Source organism: Diadema antillarum, unplaced genomic scaffold (genome assembly GCF_040938485.1).
Source record: "Diadema antillarum isolate AM-2024a unplaced genomic scaffold, OU_Dant_1.0 seq00000140_RagTag, whole genome shotgun sequence".
NCBI lineage: Eukaryota > Metazoa > Echinodermata > Echinoidea > Diadematoida > Diadematidae > Diadema > Diadema antillarum.
In genome coordinates, this window is record NW_027271217.1 from 342516 (window position 1) to 364080 (window position 21565).

Sequence of the window (21565 nt, forward strand, 5' to 3'; positions counted from 1 at the left end):
AACCCGAGCGAAATGCATTGTTTTTAGGCTCTATACGCTGAGCTCCGAGGAAGGTGCCCGGGAAATTTGACTCTCTCAGTGAGCCAATCAGAAGGCGATGTGGTTGCTAGAGGCGGAGCTTAACATCGATTAGCACCATCGTACGGATGGGTGATTCTCCCCTCGCTTCGCCGCTCGGACATTGTCTTTGAGAAAGAGGTGAATCTTCAAAGCCTGTTTTCTCGCAAATTTGTCAGGCTAACAACTTAAAAAGTGCATTTTATTTCTCTTTCTATGCCCACTTATTGTGCCGAAGAATACAAGTGTTTTATATCAATGTAAAGCTTAGGAAATGGGCAATGAGATTCAGTGAAAAAATGAATTTTCAAAATTCCCGACTTTTGCCTGAAACCGTTGTCGCCGGTCACATATCTCTCTCTGCATTTGCCTTGAGGTAGAAACTTCACTAAGCTTCCAGAAAAAAAGAAAAATGCTAACAAAAGTAGTCATTAGTAAAGATTATAAAACTGTTGGTATACAGCTGTACACAAGCTTTTTAATAGAAAAAGGTGGTTACCATGCAACCACATCATTGATTAGGCCTACAAATTTGGTAGCTTTATCATCCCTTAGGACTGTGAATGTACTGCATAGTAATTTGAGTGCATTTTATATTGCATGTGGTAAACCTAAACTTCCAGATGATTCAGCCTTAAACTTGTGCTGAACCGAAAATCAAAAGCTCAAGCCCCCTCCACCAAAAAAATATGATAAATAAATAAATAAGATAAAATGAACCAAAAAAATGTATCCCTGATGACATCATTCCCTATCAAAGGGATTGCTGCTCTTTGTTGATAACCTTTGACTTCCCAGATGTATTGAAATGGCCTAAAGTCAAAAAATTTGCCTAAGATATAATTACTGTCATGGTAACTGACGTTACATACTGGTATATGACGTTTCGGTAACTGACGTTACACATTTTGATGTGTTCATTTGACTCTCCAGTATGCCAAGTATCCTTATTTTCTGGTATTGAAAGGAAGGCATGTGGGCATACATTAGAAATCCTAAGTTACATCATACAGCTCACTTTCTTTGATGAATAAACTTAAAAATTCCTTGTTTTTGGTAACTGACGTTACATCCATCATTGTCAAACTAATCAAAAGTTTTTATAAAATTCTTTAAAGCAACCAGCTTTTTCTTTCTATCATGTGGTAAAAGACATGCCTGGTAACTGCATACATATAAAAGATTGTTGTTTAGAGTACTAGTAAAGTGGATATACAGAGGGTAAATTATGTGACAATACACTCTTTCTTACCACTGAGTTATAGGCATATTTTGGCAGCCATTTTGAAAATCAAAATGGCCACTTTTATTGAAAAACATAATGATTCTTAAAACTTCAACTCAAGTATTGTCTGAAAATGTATGGTGTTTGAAACAAATATAATTTTGAATTTTCAGCATCTGTGTCCTACATACCGTGGAATTGCCCAACAGCAAAAAACTGAAAAGGCAGGCTGCACCGTACATGTACCCTTTAACCAACAGCGTTCTGATTTCTCACATACTGTACAGTATACTGTGAAACACATCGACAACAACCATTGCTCAAAACTATGCGCACAGACACACACATAAACACACCCACACACCCAAAAAAAAAACACTCCATATCACTTGTAAATTGTGTTATTGTAGACTCATTGGAGGCTGTTGCTGCAAGATCAGCTGACGAAAAGTGTCAAGTATCATCTGGACTTCTCCACACTTGACACTGCTGTCCCTCTCCCGTTTGCCCTAATTCCCTACAATAATGGATTTCCTACTCCAACGTAAGATCAGCCTATCCCTGCACACGTACCTCAACACACATTCTGCATAGGGCAGGTATACTGTGCTAAACAGACATCTACAGTAATGACCCCAATGATTAAAGGCAGTCATCCTTTCCAACAACTTTACTGCTAGGTGCACATATATTATGTCATTCTGACTGAAAGAGGACAATAATCATCCACATTAATGTAAAACATTCATTTAACACTCAATTCTGAGCTGAAAATTACGCTCAATGTACATGCATGCATGCATTACAAGTGTACATACTTGTGCAGCAAATTCTCTTCTTTTAAAGGGTATGGATTTTTTAGACTGAGATTATGAAAAGCCATTGCAAATTTCTGATGACCAAGATCACACACTCTAAACTGTGACATGAGCTCAACAATGATTGTATCAACTGCTAGTCACATTTTGATAGCCATCTTAAATATTCTGTAATCACATCAGCTACATCTACAAGCTCCTTGATCTAGAGTCACTAGGGTCCTACCCTGTCAACCTACTTAAATGCCACTTTGATTTATTTTGGTCACATAGGAAATATATTGTCCAGGACTTACAAATATTCTTACTTTTGAACCCAGATTACTCCTTTGCAATGAGTCAAATTGTTGGCGTTAGAGTTGGCATTAAACACAAAAACACATTCCCCTTTTGACTAGATTGTTCTGGGAACCTGATATAACCTGTTTTTTTTTTTATGTACCTCCGTGGGCAGCGAATGAATTGGGCCATCCATGAATCCCCATGCTACCAGGTTTTAAAAAAAAAAGTTAAAGCATCTCAGAGAAATATCACAAAGGTTGGACCGATAGTTACTAGTATGTGCGACAACCAATTCCACAGGCTGCCAAATACATCTCCCAGTCAACAATAGTGAGTGCTATTTCAGGCACGGCGATACGGTGCAATTAACTCGCCAAAAGCATATGACCTTGAAGCCTCATTTGCATAAAGTAGACAGCTTGTGTACGCAAAACCGCTGGGGAAGTGTTGCAGGACAATCGCAATATCTCACCTCAGAAGCCATCAAATGATTAAATCTATACAGCATATTGAGGAAGAAACTATTCTCTAACTCATAATGTTAGTTATTTGGGGTTTTATTGAGGATGAACGTGTGAAAATAACCTCGAAACTTAGCTTCCAAAACAGAAGATTTGGTCTCAAAACAAGTGCTATTTTTTCACATTTTCCTTCATTTGGCGCACGGTGATGTCCGGAAAAAATTGTGATCACTGTCACTTGTGACCCACGTAAAATCCATAGCGTAAGCAGTACGCAGTCCGATGTATCGGTTTTCGTGCTGCATGAAACAGTTGAAGCACATTGCAGGGTTCCTCTCTTGCCCACTCACCACCCTGTGGACCAAAAACCGAACCCTGTCGCATTGCGCTGAACCTGACACCGCTGATTGGCTAAGCATGCATTGACCAGTAGAGAACGCATGCGCAGGAGGATGATCTAGTTGTGCATGTCCAGTATTTTCTCTTAAATTCGGTTGTCGTTTTGCTCTTATTTTTACCTAACTACTAATTGCACAAACACAAAACTTCGCAGGTAGTGAGTCTGGTGTATACAGACTAGCAATATGTTCATCAAATGAATATTCAGGCAGGCGCAGACTTATGTTCAGAAAAAATCGTAACCCTTTCCAACGGTCGACTCAAACAGAAAAACACACATATCTCGAAAGATACATCAGCATTTTTGCCCAAAAATCATATGAAGGATGATATATCCATATTAGATATATATGTGTGAAGTATCAAGGGATTTGGTGGTAAAATAAGGGAGATACGAGGAGGTGAACTTTCAAGATTTTTTTGTCCTTCCCTCCGCACAGTGCTTCGATGACCATTACAAATTCAAAAGCTCTGGCGTCTTATATCAGTGAGTTAATTGCCCCGTATCGCCAGGGCTGATTTACTGGACGCTATTCAAAAGAGATTCACCATATGAAAACCCCACTGATGCTGCAGTGCATTGCTCAGTTTGGTAAACTTGTTACCGGTTCCATCCCCCCCCCCCCCCCCCCGCACCAATTACTTAAGTTGACTTCAGTAAAGAGAATAAAAACAAACAAACAAGAATGGTAACAATTTTTATTACGCTGATTTATACACTGATTTATATGAATAACATAACATTTTAAAGTTCGCACCAGGGTATTAAAACCGTGACATGTAGTGAGATGAGGCAAAGACATCATTCCCTCCCAATTGTCCCATTGATTTGCACATCGTTAGCTGTCCGGAGATCAGGAGGTCGTAGGTTCAAATCCTGCCCGAGTACCAACATGCCCATGATTTCTTTTGTCATGGCTACTACTAAAACACTAAACAATTCAGTGCTTATTTACGTCAATGTACACTGTAGCGTAATTTGTTAATCAGTTGCAAAGTCAGCACTTTTTTTTTCTTCTTTTTCTTTTCAAACTCAACTTTGGTATTAACTGATGATGCACTGTCAACACAATTCAGTTTGGATCATACAACAACAACAACTACTACAAAATGGTGTCGCTTGTTGGTGTTACCTTTACCCCAGCACCCCTCCCCCACTCCCTTACATACCATAAAAGTTCATGCATATAATCGCACAGCTGGCTACACCAAGGAAAAAGTAAACACATGAACACATACAATGTACATGTACAACAATTCTTTGGACACATCATTTTTTTTTTTCATGTCTGATCTGAAAGTAAATCACTTTGTCACACTTTATATCCAGGTGAAAAAGGGCATCTGAGACACATTGTGCAATCGTATAAAAAATACCCAGACACAGCCCCCTGAAACACAACATGTACAGTGTATGAGAGCATTCAGACAGCAGACCCTGGTTTGTGATAAATTATCACGCAGCAGTGAAGCAATGAAAGAGTTTCACTATTACACAGCCTCTTGGGCTCTGCCCAAAGTGCTATGATGATGCTCGCACATCCACGTCGGTTTCGGAGTCCGAAGTTGGGACAACTTGGCATGATAGAGAGATACACTGGGCCCTGCCCAGTTGAGACTACTCCCACCCAGACAGAGAACTTTCAAAGTACAGCCAGTACAGTCATTTTAATGTTCAAAATGATGTTCCAGTCATCATTCAATTATCAATATGAACCTTCAGAAACAGTATAGAATGGTTTGAAATGTGGAAGACCAAAGCATCAATTCATTATATTGTGAAGAAAAGGACGGAAAGCCTCTTGTACAAATGGGGACATGTTGTGCATCACAAGAATCACCAATCCTACAATGTACAGTGCTACTTTGATGTACAATGTACATAGTACATAAACGCTATAACCTGGATACATTTTTATGACTAATGCTGTGTTTCAACACTTTCTTCAGATTCTCTGATGTGGCAACAGATCTTAATAGTGCATTCTAAATTCAATATTGAACACAAGTTCTTGCAGAATATAAATACAAAATGCACCAAAAGATCACCGAAAACTGCAGCTCAATCGAAAGATGACATTAGATTTAGAGGGATTTGTTTCCATCTGCTCTTCACACAATGCCCCCCTCAAAAAAAATAAAAAATAAAAAATCTTTGTTCGCTTGACAATTCCACTGAAGAGCTCTTATTCATACATAACATTACATAATCGGAAGGACTGAGTGAGCAAAGTATTATCAGTCACCATAGTCACAGGAATGACAGCTTACATGCATGCTCATTACCATGGCAACCCTTCTCCTAAATTCTGTTCATGAAGTCTGCAACTTGTCCAAACAGATATGATACTGAAGCATTTTGGAAGGAGGGAGTGTTTAGGGTTCACATTTGGGAAAAAAAAAAACAAGCTGAAAACTGTGTGGAGATGTAACATTCAATTGTTTCTACCCTCAAATGATAGATTTTTGATGTCAATATTGTTAGATCTACTTGTAACAAAAAACACAAGATGTCAAGAAAAAAAATTAACGTCTCAGGTTATGGAGATATGGACAGTAAGATGAATTGTCTTCATATAGTTTATGACCAATCATCATTAAAACTTTATCACATTACGACACAAGAGTCTGACTGGTTCTAGACTTCTAAGCTTTCATATGATGGAGAATTTCTCCACTTGACTCAGAACAATGTTCCATACAACTCTTACAAGCATATATGTAGAGGATGTTGTAAGGATGCTGACCACTGAAATACAGTCTAGAAATCATTTTGAAAATAATAAAAGAATATGAAAACTACAATATTTCAGTACATTATACGATCTTTATAGAGTGCTGTCACACGGTAACAAACAGATGATCCAGACTTGTGAGCAAAATAAATTTTCATATTTTCGAGATATTGTCAATTTTTTTCAAATGTCTAAGCCTTCATCTCAGCAGCATAGTGATGGGTCACTACATAAAAGGTCAATCCCTGGGGTCAGGTCAGGGTTTAAAGAGGAAATCCACCCCCACCCCCCCCCCCCCCCCCCCACCCAAAAAAAAAAAAATGAATAAATATTGATAAACTCCAAAAGAAAGAGAAAAATATTCCCTACAGAACAATATAAAAATGACAAAAATCGTATAAGAAATAAGGAAGATATGAAATTTTGAAATATCACATTTTTTCGATACACTGTCGTTCTTGACCAGTCCTTATGAATATTCAAATCAGCAAATGGACGATGTTATGCTCTCACAATTTCTTATTCATTTCATATGCAGAAATGACTAAAATATCATATTTCAGCTGTACAAATATAAAAATAAGAAAAGAACAGATGTCAACTCTGATGTATCTTGGTATGGGAACATGCTTTTACTCATATTAGCTAAAAATAACAATTTTTTCCAAATTTCATAATACATGAAAAATTGTGAGGGCATGAGATCATAACTTGCTCATATGGATATTCATAAGGACAGGTCAAGAATTGTTTTCAGAAAAATGTGAAAATTCAAAATGTCATATCTTCCCTATTTCTTATTCGATTTGTGTCATTTTTGCATTGTTCTGTAGGGAATGTTTTTCTCTTTCTTTTAAAGCTTATTCATTTTTGGGGTGGACTTCCTCTTTAAGGAGTGGACAAGAGGGAAAGGAAGCATTTTATGGACATTCTTTTTTTTTTGGGGGGGGGGGGAGGGGTGCACAAATTAACTTGTCTATAGATCATCTATTTCATACCCTTGCAGTAAACTTGGACTGTGTGAATTGTTCATGACAAACCAGAGCTATTGGAGGATTTCCTGACCTTCAAATGTGTTTCTGCTCTTGTTTTCAGTGTGACCCGTTTCATAAAACTTGTCATCAGTGACAAGTCATCATTGATGTGACAAGCTACTGAAATCCTTGCATCTGATTGGCTGAGAGCAAATTTGTCATAGAAATGTGGCATTTGTCACTGATAACAAGTTTTATGAAACAGGCCCAAGAACACAAACAAAGCAGTCACACTCCAAGTACTATCAAATGGCAGAGATGTTTCATAATGATGTCACCAAAAAAAAATTAATAACACTTGTCTCCAGAGTTTACAGCCCTATGCCAACTGTATTTAAGTTTATGTTTTGAGTATGTATTTGATGTAAATTCTCCTTTTATACATCTAGGGTAAATTCAACCAAACAGAGTGACAGAAATCTTTTTACAACCTGACACAAAATAACAAAGTCACAAGGTTTTGAACTTTGACATGTTTTCAACAGAACATTGATGCTGGCGGGCCACTACCATCAGTGCAAGTGCAAGTTGCAAGTCTTCCATTGATTCTTTTACACTCCACTAAATTTGTTGCGCTTTAGTGTCTTTTTTAAAACATAAACTAATTCTTTGCGTTACTTTCTCGAAGTGTTTTACCACCCTACTGACGTTGAATCTAACAAGGTTTAATAACAAAAACATGATTGGTCTTAATGATATCATCACGTACCTTTCTACGGGAATGTTAACATAAAATTGCTACATGTTGCCTTCAGAGATGAGCAAATACCAACTAGTACTGTAAACGTCAAAATTTTCGCACTGAGTGGCTCAAAAACATATATTCGTGGGTTGTTGAATCTGCGCTGCCAAATTGTCAATCCTATCACAATGCACAGAGAAAATTGTGAAGATAATTTTTGCAGGTTTTAGAATTTGTGCGAAATATGCAAAAATTAAAGTTCCTATTTACCTTTGGGAGCAGTGATTTAAAAAATGTTCAAGATATCACTTTTGATGTATATGTGTAGGTCAGTTGTTTCACAAAACATCCTACCATATAAAATTTTTGCAGTAAAGCCTAAGATATCGGAGATATCATTATTTTTCTAATTAAACCATAACTGTACATACGGTTTAGTCTGGAAACATTTCCAGGCCTCGAAATTGGATTTTGGAGGGGCAAGGCCATTTAGAAAAGGGCACTTTTTCCAAGAGGCCAGGGCACTTGGGTCAGTCAGAGGGGCACCAAGGCCACATTCGAAAGGGGATGTTGGGTGTTAAATATGTGATGTGAATGCCCCATAGAGCTGTATGCTATCGACCGTGCTGCTACACTCCAGCAGCGCACGCACGCATAAGATCTCTCCGCAGCAGACGACGTTAGGCAGTAGGCCATACGCAATACGATGTAGGTTCTGTAATACAGTACGTTCTCAACGCACACGCCGCGCTCGCTTTGGAGCACTTCAGGCGCCATATTGCTTTGAGCATGCGGCGCTGGTCGGTCGGGCGGGCATGAATGCAGAGCGAGAGAGATGGCAATGCTAGCAGCTGCAGCCGTCCGACAAGCCTGGCATTTTTTAGCATGGTTTGCGACCACTTGCTCCAGTTCGCCGCTGCCTAGCTAGTAACTCTATGGCCGCTGCGCTGCGGAGGCAGTCGGGACGGTGAAAGCCGGTCGGGTGTAGACACATGTACGTACACGTCGTCTCGTATCTCGGACAGATACTTTGAGTTTGAAACTTTGAATCAGATATATTGGGACGTGAGTGAACTGAAGGTATGATATTTGAGTAGACTTTGAGAAAGGGCATATTATAACTTTCATTCTAACTTTCATTCTAAAAGGGGCACCACTGCCACAAGAAAAAGGGCAAATTTTTTTTTGGCCGTAACTTTGATCAAGGAAAGAAAGGCATTGCGGCCAACGAGAGGGGCACCGACGGCCATGGCCGTCGGTGGCCGTCGGTTAATTCGAGGCCTGCATTTCTATTATAACTACTGTTAACATTTTGTTTATTTAACAATACTTTAAAACATCGATTATACTGGTTCAAAATTTTACATTGGGTGCTTCTAGCCCTAACTCACATTTTAGAACTATTTTGAAGCACAAATGCTGGGGTTTTGTTTCATCTGCAAATGGTAAATTATGCCTTTAATGTACCGCGGAAATTTCTACTTTTACAGTATAATTATACAGAGACTAAATATCTTCTGTGTTGTCAAGCCTTCTTCCAAGCATAATAATAATAATAATTTTACATTTTCAACTGTCCAATTTTTGAACATAGATCCCTAGATCATAGAAAAAAAAGAAAACTTAAATTTGATTTCATGTCCATCCTAGAATATTGGCAGAGTCTGTATGTGGCACTTCATAATGAGATTGTAACAAACAAATACTCCACTTGCATACAACAGATGGATTGTGCATCATTTGTAGTATAACCTGAATCATGACAATCACAGTTTCTGTATTGATTGCAAAGCACATATGCTGTATTATGTACATAGTACAAAGTGTTGTGTATGGTACCTGCGTCCACAAAATGTGAAGCAAAACAAAAGTACATGTAGGTACCATACAGCTTCATCCAGATGGACAGCCATTATTATTTATTCCACCATATGTGCATTAAAGGACAAGTTCACCCACTACAGTATGTGTGGATTGAGTGAATGCAGTGCAATACTTTAAAAACTTCTTGCAAAATTAAAGAGCACTTTAATAAACTCTTACAAAAAGCAGGAGGAACAATGTTACTCTTATCATGTGCCAGTAACAAATTGAGGGAAATCAAAAATTTTGTGGAAATCTCTTTCTACTCTATTTTCTTAACATCATCGTCACACGGTGATGTCACAAACTAATGTAGTAATTCCTAGTATTCTCATCCAGCAACGGCGGCAATGAAACTTTTATAATTCATCAATATACTCTGGAACGGATTGTCCGATTTTCCTCAAACTTTACTGATGTGTTCTACTTATTGCTACATTCACTCGATTAACATGAATAAACTTGTCCTTTAATACATCAGAAATCCACTCTACTAGTTTTCAGCTGTGAAGTACCTTTCCCTTGCAGTGTATCATAAATAGTGTGCTACCAAAATCTGTCATTTTAGTACTTTACCTTATTTGTTTTTAAATACTTCATACTTGTAGTAAACCTCATTAGCATTGAATGATCTGGCAGAAACAATAGTGAATGCTAAGCTTCTTTCCAAGTGGTTTCTTGGGTAATAAAACTACATCATTAGCTGTTTTGATGATACTCATATATTGTCCCAAATGATTCTCATTATCAGACATATTGGCTTTCAGCCCTTTGGCAAACGTTACTGCCACACATTTTCTCCATGAAAATAGTTCAGATGCATACTGTACCTCATTTGTACGCAGTCCTAAACGTTAATTATAAATGTATACATTTGTATGATACATTGCACAACAGTGTATCTATGCAAGTGAGAGCTTAAAAAAATATAAAATGATCACTCATAAATGTCAGCAAGACATTTTGCGTGCTGCCTTCAGCCTTTACCACAATCGAAGCATTAATGAATCAAAATATGTTTTATTTTCTGTCACATGTAGCACTGCTCATGTCAACAAGATGCAGCAGTCACCTCACACAGAAAACAACACTTCTAATTATTGAAATTACAAGATTGTATGTAGGGTGCCTACAACGTACAGTGGGCCTTTGGCCCTCTGCAATGCTGGTATACTATATCATGCAATTCATCATAATGCATCACCTAACCATTAATTTTCAGGAAATCAGTGACATTAGTTTTGGTGTTTTTAAACACAGCTGACACAGACAGACAGGCACCTGAGGCCTACAGACAGACAGAAGTAAACACAATACATGTACAATGTATCTCACAAACATCAGACGATTCGCATATGTCGTTCATGCCTTTCATTCAATGTTTGTCTGTACTTCATGTTTTGTCGTGTTTTCCTCTTGTATTTTCTTTGTATTTGGTTAATATTTGTTCTGTTTATGGTTTCTTGTTCTGTTTATGGTTTCATTTACGATAAATATGAACTGACTTCAATTGAACTCAAATTGACTGCTTCCCCTCATTCTGAATTGGCACAAATAGAAAAGATACAAAAAAGATACAAAGATAGGCCATAATTACTGATCTGTCTCCAAACACAAACACATCTTTCAGTAATGACCCCCTAAAGACAATTTAAAAGACCAAAACATCAAATAAGAAGTCAAAAGCCTTGACATTCTCTGTGGGTACCATCACATTACGCATGCAATGAAATACGATCTAGAGAACTGTGAGAGTTCACAGAATATATTTTTTTAACAGATCATGTCTACCCAAAGTCACTACCTGGTACATACTGTAAAACGAGGAATTTTCGCGTGCATTTTAATTTCGCGAATTTCGCGAGCGCCAAAATTCGCGAAATTAAAATGCACGCGAAAGCTTTTGTCTACACTACATACATTGAATGCCAGAAGCAATTCGCGAAAATTTCATGCCACGAAAAAGGCTGTCCGCTCCAATTCGCGAAAATTTCATGCCGCGAATATATCATGTTTTACAGTACTTTCTAGATCTAAAGCCCTGTTTTTAAAACAGACCCGACCACAGCAACATCGCGACAGTATCCGAAGAACAAAATTCCTCTGAAATTCCAATGAAACCGCACGAAAGAGCGAGATGTACCATTTTAAAAGACACAGACTGAAAACCTTATCCTGGTAGATTTCCACGAAGGGGGTGTGTCCACTGATGCGACAACCATGCCTACTGGCCAGCGCTGCCTATTGTTCTAGATTGTGCACATACAATCACTGATCTCAACTACATGGAGATCAGTGGTTACAATTCACGCAAGTGATTGGCGCATCAATCATTGTCTGTCTGCAATGTTGCACATTATGCGAGTGGAGTGTATCGGGAATGTTACCGCAGTTGTCGTTCTAATAGAAGGGTTACCAGGGTAGTGTTGCAGTAATGTCATGGTAATGCTAGGGTAGAATTTGGCAAAAGTTACCGCAACAATGTCCAAGCAACATTTTGCGGGGACCGTTTTAACAGGCAGGGTGATAAAAAAGAAACCCTGACGTCACCCGAACGTTGCTGCGGTAACTCTAGTTTGAAAGGCTCTGTCAAAACAGGGCCCAACTTTGAGGCCATCTCGCCTACACTTTGTAGGTCTCTATTCATAGAGCTCTAAAAAGCATCTTGGCATACATGTAGACTCAGTTTGCGGTACTTCCTTGAATGACGCTCAGTGAATAATACTGTTCATTAAGCTCCATTAGATATCATGTACCACAGCTCATGGAATAATTATAACATGGCAATTCAAGTTCACTGCACTGATCAACTGCAAGGTGACTTCAAACCAGGCCTCTGAGCCACTCATATGAAGAAAAACGCATGAGGCTTCACTTCATAATACCTTTTCGGCAGACAAAAAAAAAAAGGGGGGGGGGGATTCAATGAACAGTATGACTGTAGTCCTGTAATTTTATGATATCCAATATCCCTAGAAAAAAGCTGTCGGAGAAACTGGGAATATGGGAATCATACAAGTGAAACTCAGTTATCATTTGTGAATTTAAAGGGGAATTCCAGTGCAGTTGAAAGTTAGTCTGAAAAGACAGGACTAAAATTTTCTTAGCACAACAATGAAATCTGATCAAAATCGGATGAAAAATAAGAAGTTATGACATTCTGAAGTTTCACTAATTTTTCAGGAAGTGGTTCTTGAATGCAGTCAATATGAATATGCAAATAGTGCAGTGATGATGTTCTGCCCTCACAACTTGCCATATAATTTGTACATAAGTTTGACATGTTTCCAAGTTTTCATTCAAATGCAATTACACCCCAGTCTCAAATCCTGATAATTTTATACCTATTCAACTTATTCTTTCGAAGTTACACTTAAACCAAGAATACTGTAACATCAGCTTTCACACTTTAATAATTCAGAAACATTAATTTTCATCATTTTCGGGGGGGGGGGGGGGGGGGGTTGTGTACGTATACGACTATTGGAAATTGTGAGGAGATGACATCATCAGCTCACTCATTTGTATAACTCATATCAACCGTACAAAAACCGTTCTGCAGAAATTAGCAAAAGTTGACAATTCCATAACTTCCTTGATTTTGATCAAATTTTTACTGTTGTACTCATAAGATTTTATTCTTTCTTATCTGACTAAATTAAAACTGGACCAGAATTCCTTTATAACAAATGGATCAATGGGTGATCAAACCTGTTAAAATAGTAGAAAGAGAAGAGAACTGAGATCTCTGACCTATTTTCCAATAGACTTTTTATGTCATTACAATGATCGTCATATATGGTACTGACATGTCCTGTCATTATTGTTATCACAGAGAGAATCATGGAATTCTTGAAAAACCACAGATTAATGAAAATACAAATGAGTACATGAAAAGTCGTTGTTGGTATTTGAAGAGCAATGAGGAGGTAGTACAAACCTTGATAGGACCTCCTGCGACTAGTGGTATCCCTGAAATCGTAGCTGGGGGAGCGGGGCTGGTTTGTGGCCACGTTGTCGGGCGGCGAGTAACGACCACGCCCTGTCCTGGTCGAGGTGTGCGTCCTCCCAGAAAAGTTCCTCCCACCGAACGAGGATGGAGACAGCCGTGTCCTTGGCGAGTTTGACCTTCGAGAAACACTCCCCCAGTAGCTACCAGCGGGATTCAGCATGGACGCAGCGTGCTCGGCGGATGTCCGATCGCGGGGTGTCTCTGCCCTTGTTAGGGACGCATCCACGAATGAGAACAGGCTCTGGGAGTGATTCGGGCTTCTCCGGGCGGGGCAGTTGACCTTGGGGCTGTGGAGAGAGTCCTTGGCCGAGCTAGCCTGCGAGGACTTTGATTCTACTTGCCGTCTCCTCAGAACGGGCTCGTGAGACTTCGAACTGGAATCGCTGTCGTCAGTCGATGCAATCGGCATGCTCACCGGCCGCTTGGTCCACTGTCTGGGAAAATCCCGGCGTCTGGGTCCTCATTTGTGGAGGAATTGAGCAGCAAATTTGGTCACAAGCACAACTATGTAGGTTATCCAGAAAATAGCTGATAGTCACAAACCAGAGGTATTCCAAGATAGCCTGACAAGAGAGCATAATGACATCCACAAGAATGGAAAACATGGTACATGTACTGTATGTACGTTTATAGTAAAAACAGTTACTTTACATCAACAGTGAAAATGTTCTAGTGCCTGACACGAATCAACTCCAACTTAAAATCTATTTTTTGGAACTGACCATTATCAAAGTGTATTTTCATTCATTCATTCATTCATTTTATACCTTTATCCCTATTTCTCATCATCCTTTAATTGCTATAGTTTATAGTTATGGAAGCCATACAAATTTTACCACAAAGAAGGTATTAGACTGTACAAACAAATGGGTGAGGAAAACAAGGTTGAGAAAGAATGATGATGCTCCTGTCCAAGAGGGCGCCCTTTCTTTCACTTCATACTGAGAATATTGTTTACATTGTAAGAGAGGCTACGTTAACCTTGCCCTTGAATTTAACTGGAGCTTGCTCACACCGCAAAATCGACACTACAACAGAGGGGCTTCTTTTTTAGTAAATCTATTTTTATTTTTAGGTTGAATTCTCTGAGTCTGAATGGGGTTGATGTGCCTGAAAGTGAAAAGTGAATGATTGAAAATGAAATCCTATCTTGCAAGGAATATCTGCTGGGCCCTGGCCTTTGCCATTCATCCGCAATTCAGATATTCTTTATAACATCCCAAATAAACTATACCTTTATTAATCCTATCCTCTGGTGCAGTATATGTATCAAAATCCCCTTCCCCGCCCCGTCCACACTCGTCCAATCCAGGACTGTGCGATGGTACTTTACTCAATTCATTTGAAAAGCTATTAAAGGACAAGTTCACCTTCATAAACATAAGGATTGAGAGAATGCAACAATGTTAGTAGAACACATCAGTGAAAGTTTGAGGAAAATTGGACAATCGATGCAAAAGTTATGAATTTTTAAAATTTTTGTACTACTACAGCTTGTGAGTCATATGCATACAACAGTATAAAGAAAATATAAAGAAAATTCAACATATTTTCACTTTTTTCACATAACAAAAGAGCACTTGACTTTGCTCTTTCTAAAGGCAGGGGGAATAATATTACCCATAACATTTGTCGGTAACGAGTCGGGGGAATGTGAACTTTTTTCATAAGATGAAATTTTGTGAAATTCTCTTTATATTTTCTTTATATTGTTGTACGCATGTGACATCTAAGTTATTCACACACTGCAGTAGTCTTCTCATCCAGCGGTTACTGCACAAAAGCTTCAAAAATTCATAACTTTTGAACAGATTGTCCGATTTTCCTCAAACTTTCAATGATGTGTTCTACTAATATTGCTACATTCTCTCAATCCTTATGTTTTTTTTATGAAGGTGAACTTGTCCTTTAAATAGAAAGTTAGGCCTACTTTGTTTTTGTTTTTGATTTTTGTTTTTGTTTGTTGTTTTTTCACTAGATGACTAAACAGTGGCAACAGAGGTCTGGATCTGTCTTCTAAAGCACCAAAACTGAACTGGCTGGACTGGTCACCATAACCAGTAGGTTCTATAGCTCTAGAACCAGCTCTTCTCCAATCCAACACAGCAATGTGTCACTATTTATGATGAAGCCCAAGCACATAATTCTCACACACAAGTTTGCTTGCTTGAAGTCGTCCAATTCCATCGACTATTGTTCTATGCATGGCTATCACCCATACAAATGTTTGTTATGTTACGCCTAGTAATACATAAATTACGCTATGGCTTGAATCTGACATTCCTACCCATTCCTTCATGATAAGAAATTCGATTCTTCCGCAACTTAGAATCAGTGCGGTGCAGTAGTGGTAATTCAGCTGCCCTATGACCCGACTGACTGATCACGCGCCGGCGCGCCAAGCCAGCGAGGCCGGGCATAGTGATTACAGTCGGTCGGCGGGTCGAAACGAAAACACGTCACTGGCAAAATGCAAATACCAACAAGGACACGCCAAATTTGCTCGGTAATTATTTTCTACACGACCCAACTGGGTGTTGAAATAGAAACATACTCCTGAAAAGGTAATACTTACAGTCCGCTATTCTCAAACAATAATTGCTGGCATTTCTGGCGTACAACACACCGAGTCTCATTCATCGAGTACGACCGTACGGTCCCTGTACGGATCGAGCTAGTACGAATTTACGAAGCCGCGCAAGTTCAGTGCTATAATATGCTGCAGGAAGAGGGCATCCCAGTCGCCTTGCATACACTTGGTGCAGGTACGAGCCTCATAACACACGGCAATGGTGAAAACTGTACGTGCCTTTGCACATTTTGTTGTCGCATGAGGAGAGCCCTCTGCGCTGGAGTTTCGACACCTAAACTCGTTCAAAATTTCGATGTTGAAAAAGTATCACTCCTCTGAGTACGTGTGAGTGTGTATGTTGTGTGTGTGTGTGCGTGGGGGGGGGGGGGTGCAAAGGTTATGTAAAAGATGCACTTCCTCGGAAAAGACGGACTCCACGTTTTCTTAATTTTGTTATTCTGTTGTTGATCGGTAAAAATAATGAATTGTAATGAATTTTAAATTTGTAATGATGTATAATTATGATTGTAGAATTGTGTATAATAATGAAAATTGTATTTATGTGTATAATAATGTACATGGATATATGTATGTATGTATGTATGTATGTACACTCAGCAAAAAAAGAAAGTAAACACTTTTTCAAGATTATATTTCTCATAGAATATTTGGCTAAAAGTTAATGAATTATACACCATATTGAAGGTAATTTAATTGGCTATCATCCTAGAGGTCAATAAAAAGGGAAACTTTACTTATGAGTGAACATCTTTGTTTTTCTCTTCCAAGGCACAAAAGCAAAAATTGCAAAATTGAACAAGTTGTTATTCATGCGCAAGTGCTCTTCCATACAACAATAAGAACAAAAGACAAATTTAATACAGTTAGATACATGAATTAATTTGCATAATTAAACCTTTGATCTCTATAATATCTTTAAAGCCCAAAATATCAATAAAGGCCAAAAATAAGGGAGGAAAATGATGAATCTTAGGTCAAACCCATATTCCAATGAAATAAGAGAAGAAGCAATATTAACAAAAATGGTAGAAATTTCAATTTATTTTCAAATAAGGAAAATTGTAAATAATATTTGGTTCTTAAATTTATCTCATGAATCCTTAAATTACGAAATAAGAAGAGTAAAATAAAGAAATTCTGTTTCTTTCATCTTTATGCCATTACTTCCTGTGTCGTTTGAAGTCTAAGCTGACAGAAAATTCTTATTTCCCCCTTTAGTTTCCCATTTTCTTTTTGTTTGAAGTTATAAAGAGAAAAAAGAGAACAAAAACTTTGTTTTTGCTGTTTCATTCATGTCTCTCATTGTGTTAAACTGACCTTTTGTTGTCGTTGTTATCTTGAAGGGCATTGCAAAATGAAAGACAACTTATCAAATTTTGCAATTTTTGCTTTTGTGCCTTGGTGGGCAAAAATGAATGTATTCGCTCATGCGTAAAGTTTCCTTTTGTATTAACCTATACTAACCTGATAGCCAATTAAATTACCTTTAATATGCTATACAATACATTGGTTTTCACCAAAATCTTCTATGAAAAATATGATCTCGAAAAAGTGTTTACTCTCTGTTTTTGCTGAGTGTATGTATGTATGTCTGTATGTATGTATTAGATATTCCTATGTGTATGCCCATATGCTAACAAAAAGAATTTCCTAAATGGACACCAAATGAATGTGAATCTGAATCTGAATCTGAAATCTGAATACTGCAGATTGAGACGATAAACATTATTTAGTAGTACGTCTGTCACATGGCCGGCGCAGCCGTGGGGGCCTTGGGGGCTCGGCCCCCACACTTTTTGTGCACCATGCAAAGGAATACATATAAGGTGTCATCACTTTGGGCCCCCACACTTTTTTTTAACCCGGAAGTACGTAAGTGACACCAGATAGAGATCTTGAAGTTTGGCGGCGGTAAGGTTATGTAACTTTTTTCTTTGAAGACCTTTTTTTTTTTTTTTTTTTTTTGCTTGTCAGGTGAAAACACCCGGAGATGAGTTGAAGACCTTTTTTTTTTCCTTTTTTTTTTTTTAGCTTGTCAGCTGAAAAAACCCGGAAGTAGATGGGAAGAAATGAGCCGAGGACCTTTTTTTTTTTTTAGCTCATGAAACCCGGAAGTGGGTCCCCACACTTTTTTTTTGAAAACGCTGCGCCGGCCCTGTGTCATAAGAATCATGTACGGTATTCATCCTCATGAGCGATCAATGTTCTACCACCTGTGTCTTCGTGGTGGGATGGAATGATCTGTATCGAGTCTCCGGTGAGGGTTTGATGAGAAAAGACACCCAACCAAAGCTAGAAATACCCAATCCACAAAGCGTGTAAGTCGAATTTACTTCAAAGATCACTTCATAGAATGTTTACAGCATTTAAGATAACCTGGATTTCGTGGGTTGTTTTTTTTTTTTATGCAAAACTATAGGTATAACAGAGGCGGATCAAGGAATTCCATAAAGGGGATGCGCCTTTACAAAAAGGGGGCGCACCCCCCTGTTTTTTTTTTCTTTTTATTTCTTGTGTTTTAACAATAAATAAATAAATAAAGGGGCGTCGGGTGCGCCCCTTCTGGATCCACCACTGTATAATATAGAGTAGTCAATTATATTGTGCTGTAATATTGTATTTTTCCTTGTACTTACCTGCCTATGGGCTAGGAATGTCCACAAACTTGCTCTGATTTATGGGAAAAAAAAGTGGGCTATGCTATCAGTTGTGATAATGTAGGCCTACCGGGAGACGTCCTACCCGGTAGCCCGTCTTTAGAAAGGTGTCTGCCTTTTGCTAATCTATCCTGGCAATTTCGACGATAATAGAAATCAGCTAGTTATAAATAGGCCTACTTCAGTCATGAGGAATTGGCCGGAGCCTTGGCCTGTCATCCGCATTATCATCTTTTTTTTTAAATTCTCTTTAAAGGAATCGGCAAAAATGCGAAGTCATCTATAAATGAAAAGAGCGTTATGCAGTGACATCTATGTCACGCATTGTCCTGTTGCTAAACTTATGAGAGGATCGGACGTCATATCTGTCATAACTATAACAGCAAAGGCGCAGCAACATGGAATAAACTTACTTGTGTGGGGCTTTTGTATCAACGTTGATGTAGAGTGCAGCACTTTGCGAAATATCCCGGTATTAATTGATGTATGTACACATGTACTGTCTATGACATTACAACATTCAACTGCCTGTACACTGCAACCTCTTTGTTTTGTTTTGTTTTTGTTTTGTTTCTGGTAGTACGAACAAAGAAAAAAAAATCACCCTGCAATCGTCGTTGTTGTTTTCAAAGAAATGTTCAGATGGAGATTCACATCTGTTGTGAATGGAAGCATCTTTGTTGGCAGGTATACACTAGGTGATTCTGTAATAGTTAACGTGATTATGCAGCATGCTATACGACCCATTTCTTTGAGTTTCGATTCTTACAGAACAAAGCGTGAGAAAGTAATAAGGCACCATAGAGATGTATACTAATAATATACTAGAGCGCGGACTGCGTGTGGCGCGTACGCATTGCTCGTGTGCCGAGATGAAGAGGCCGCGCGCCATCTTTGTCCGGGCAAAAACAAACATCGCGTCCGGGCAGCGCAGTAGTGGTGGACACGTGAAAACAACAAGCGCTCAAACACGTATTGGCTTTCAGCAAGCAGATGAGGGGGTCGGAGATGAGAGAAGGAAACAGCTCAAAAATTTAAGATGCTAGCAATCTCTTATTATGAGTGGTAAAGAAAATGAAAATCAAACAAAAGTTACTTTATTCTCAACGAGGTACCGGTAAATACTTTCAAGCCGACCAACACGACCATGGTCCATGCAATACAAAGGGTTCTCTTGGTCTCTAGACAGCCGGATGCCCCTTGTGATACAGTATACTGCGTCAATTTTTGTATTTTTTTTTTTTTTGCAATTATATTTTTTCTGTATGAGGGGACTGCATTCTATAGTCCTATCTGTATATACGAGTGTTTCATTGTATTTCTTTTTTTTTTGTGGAAATGAATTAAATCATTTTTATAAGTACGTGTAGGCATATTGGTTCCATGACATATTATTGCATGTTCAAGCTCGAAATGCTAATGTTGAAGCTTACATAAACCCTAACCCAAATCAAAACACCTAACCCTAATCCTCACCCTTGAACCAAAAGCCCAATCAGACCCATGATGCTAATTCTATTTTCAGAAAGATATCAATGCCGGAGCATATGTCCTGTCACCAGGCATATATTACGTATTCTGAGCTTTTCTCACACTATCTTAGTGAAATTAACTGCTGGTATAGCAAAGGGTGGAGGAACATTTTTTTTTTTTTTTTTTTTTTTTTTTGGGGGGGGGGGGGCTCAAGGGCCAAATAGGGCACTTAGAAATGAGCACTTTTTAAACTTAAAAAGGGGAGTTTTTTTATTTTGGAAATGGGGCAAATGCCCCCCCCCCCCCCCCCGTTCCGCCGACCTTGCATATAGTTATGTACTGTATTAGCTATCTATATAGTAGCAATAGATCGAGAATAGCTGAGGGAGGGCGGAGTGCCCCTGACGAATTTTGCAAGACCTTTTCTTTTCTTTTTTTTTTTGTCTTGAATCAATCTGTTTAACTCACACTATAATGTAATTTTAGTTACTTGTGAAAGGAAACTCCGCCGGCTCCCCTTCTTTTCTCCTGTTTCTACCAAAAGCAGCACATGAACCAGGCATTTTGCAACATAGATCTATGCTACTTTAAGTAGAATTTGCGAATTTAAGAACATTTTCGATTTCCAAACTCCGATGGAGACCTTGGCATAGATGCTAGCCTACTGCCGTTGCATCCCGTCGTCAATCCCCCTGCATGCTCCGCTAGCGCTACACGTTATCGGTACGGTCGCTAGTCGAAATTTGCCCGGACCAAAATGGCGAACGCCTCCTTCTAGGGCTCACACCCATAAATATTTCCCCATAGGGACGTGTGTTAAAAATCAAATTTCAAAAAATTCTGTAAAATAGCTGGGAGAAATGAGGTGTTTCAGCTTCACTAACCTGGATAAGTTAGATGTACCCTTTCATCCATCAAATTCTCTGGGTGGATAATTCAGTTCAAATTCTGTTCAGGGGTACGAAAAGCCAGACTACGAGTTCTTGTCACTCAAAAAGTCACCCATTTTCCGTGCACGTACCCAATGAAATATAGTCCCCTCAAATTCCACCAGAAAAGCTTTCATCTTCTAACCAAAATGCAATTTGTAGAGGAATTCATACTCAATATCTACAGCTATTCAGTTTTTTGCCAAACTGCATCATTGATTTTTAATTAATTTTTTTCTTCATTTATTTTGGTATCTTTGGTACGAATTTGTGAAGGGGTTTCGGACATTCCATTGTATTTACGGGTGTGAGCCCTCTATCGGTCACAGGGATTTTACGGAGTCC

At 38.6% G+C, this 21565-nt stretch overlaps 1 protein-coding gene across 1 annotated transcript in view; it reads right to left on the reverse strand.

Moving 5' to 3' along the window:
• LOC139727666 (E3 ubiquitin-protein ligase RNF38-like) overlaps positions 1-16235 on the reverse strand; it is a 132138-nt gene extending 115903 nt beyond the window's left edge. Inside the window, exons 1-2 of the mRNA XM_071638645.1 lie at positions 16144-16235; positions 13497-14131 (exon numbers count right to left, since the gene is read on the reverse strand). Of these exons, the coding sequence (XP_071494746.1) occupies positions 13497-13977 (481 nt within the window). The 5' untranslated portion in view covers positions 13978-14131; positions 16144-16235. The remainder of the gene's footprint in view (positions 1-13496; positions 14132-16143) is intronic.
• Positions 16236-21565: the final 5330 nt, after the last annotated feature.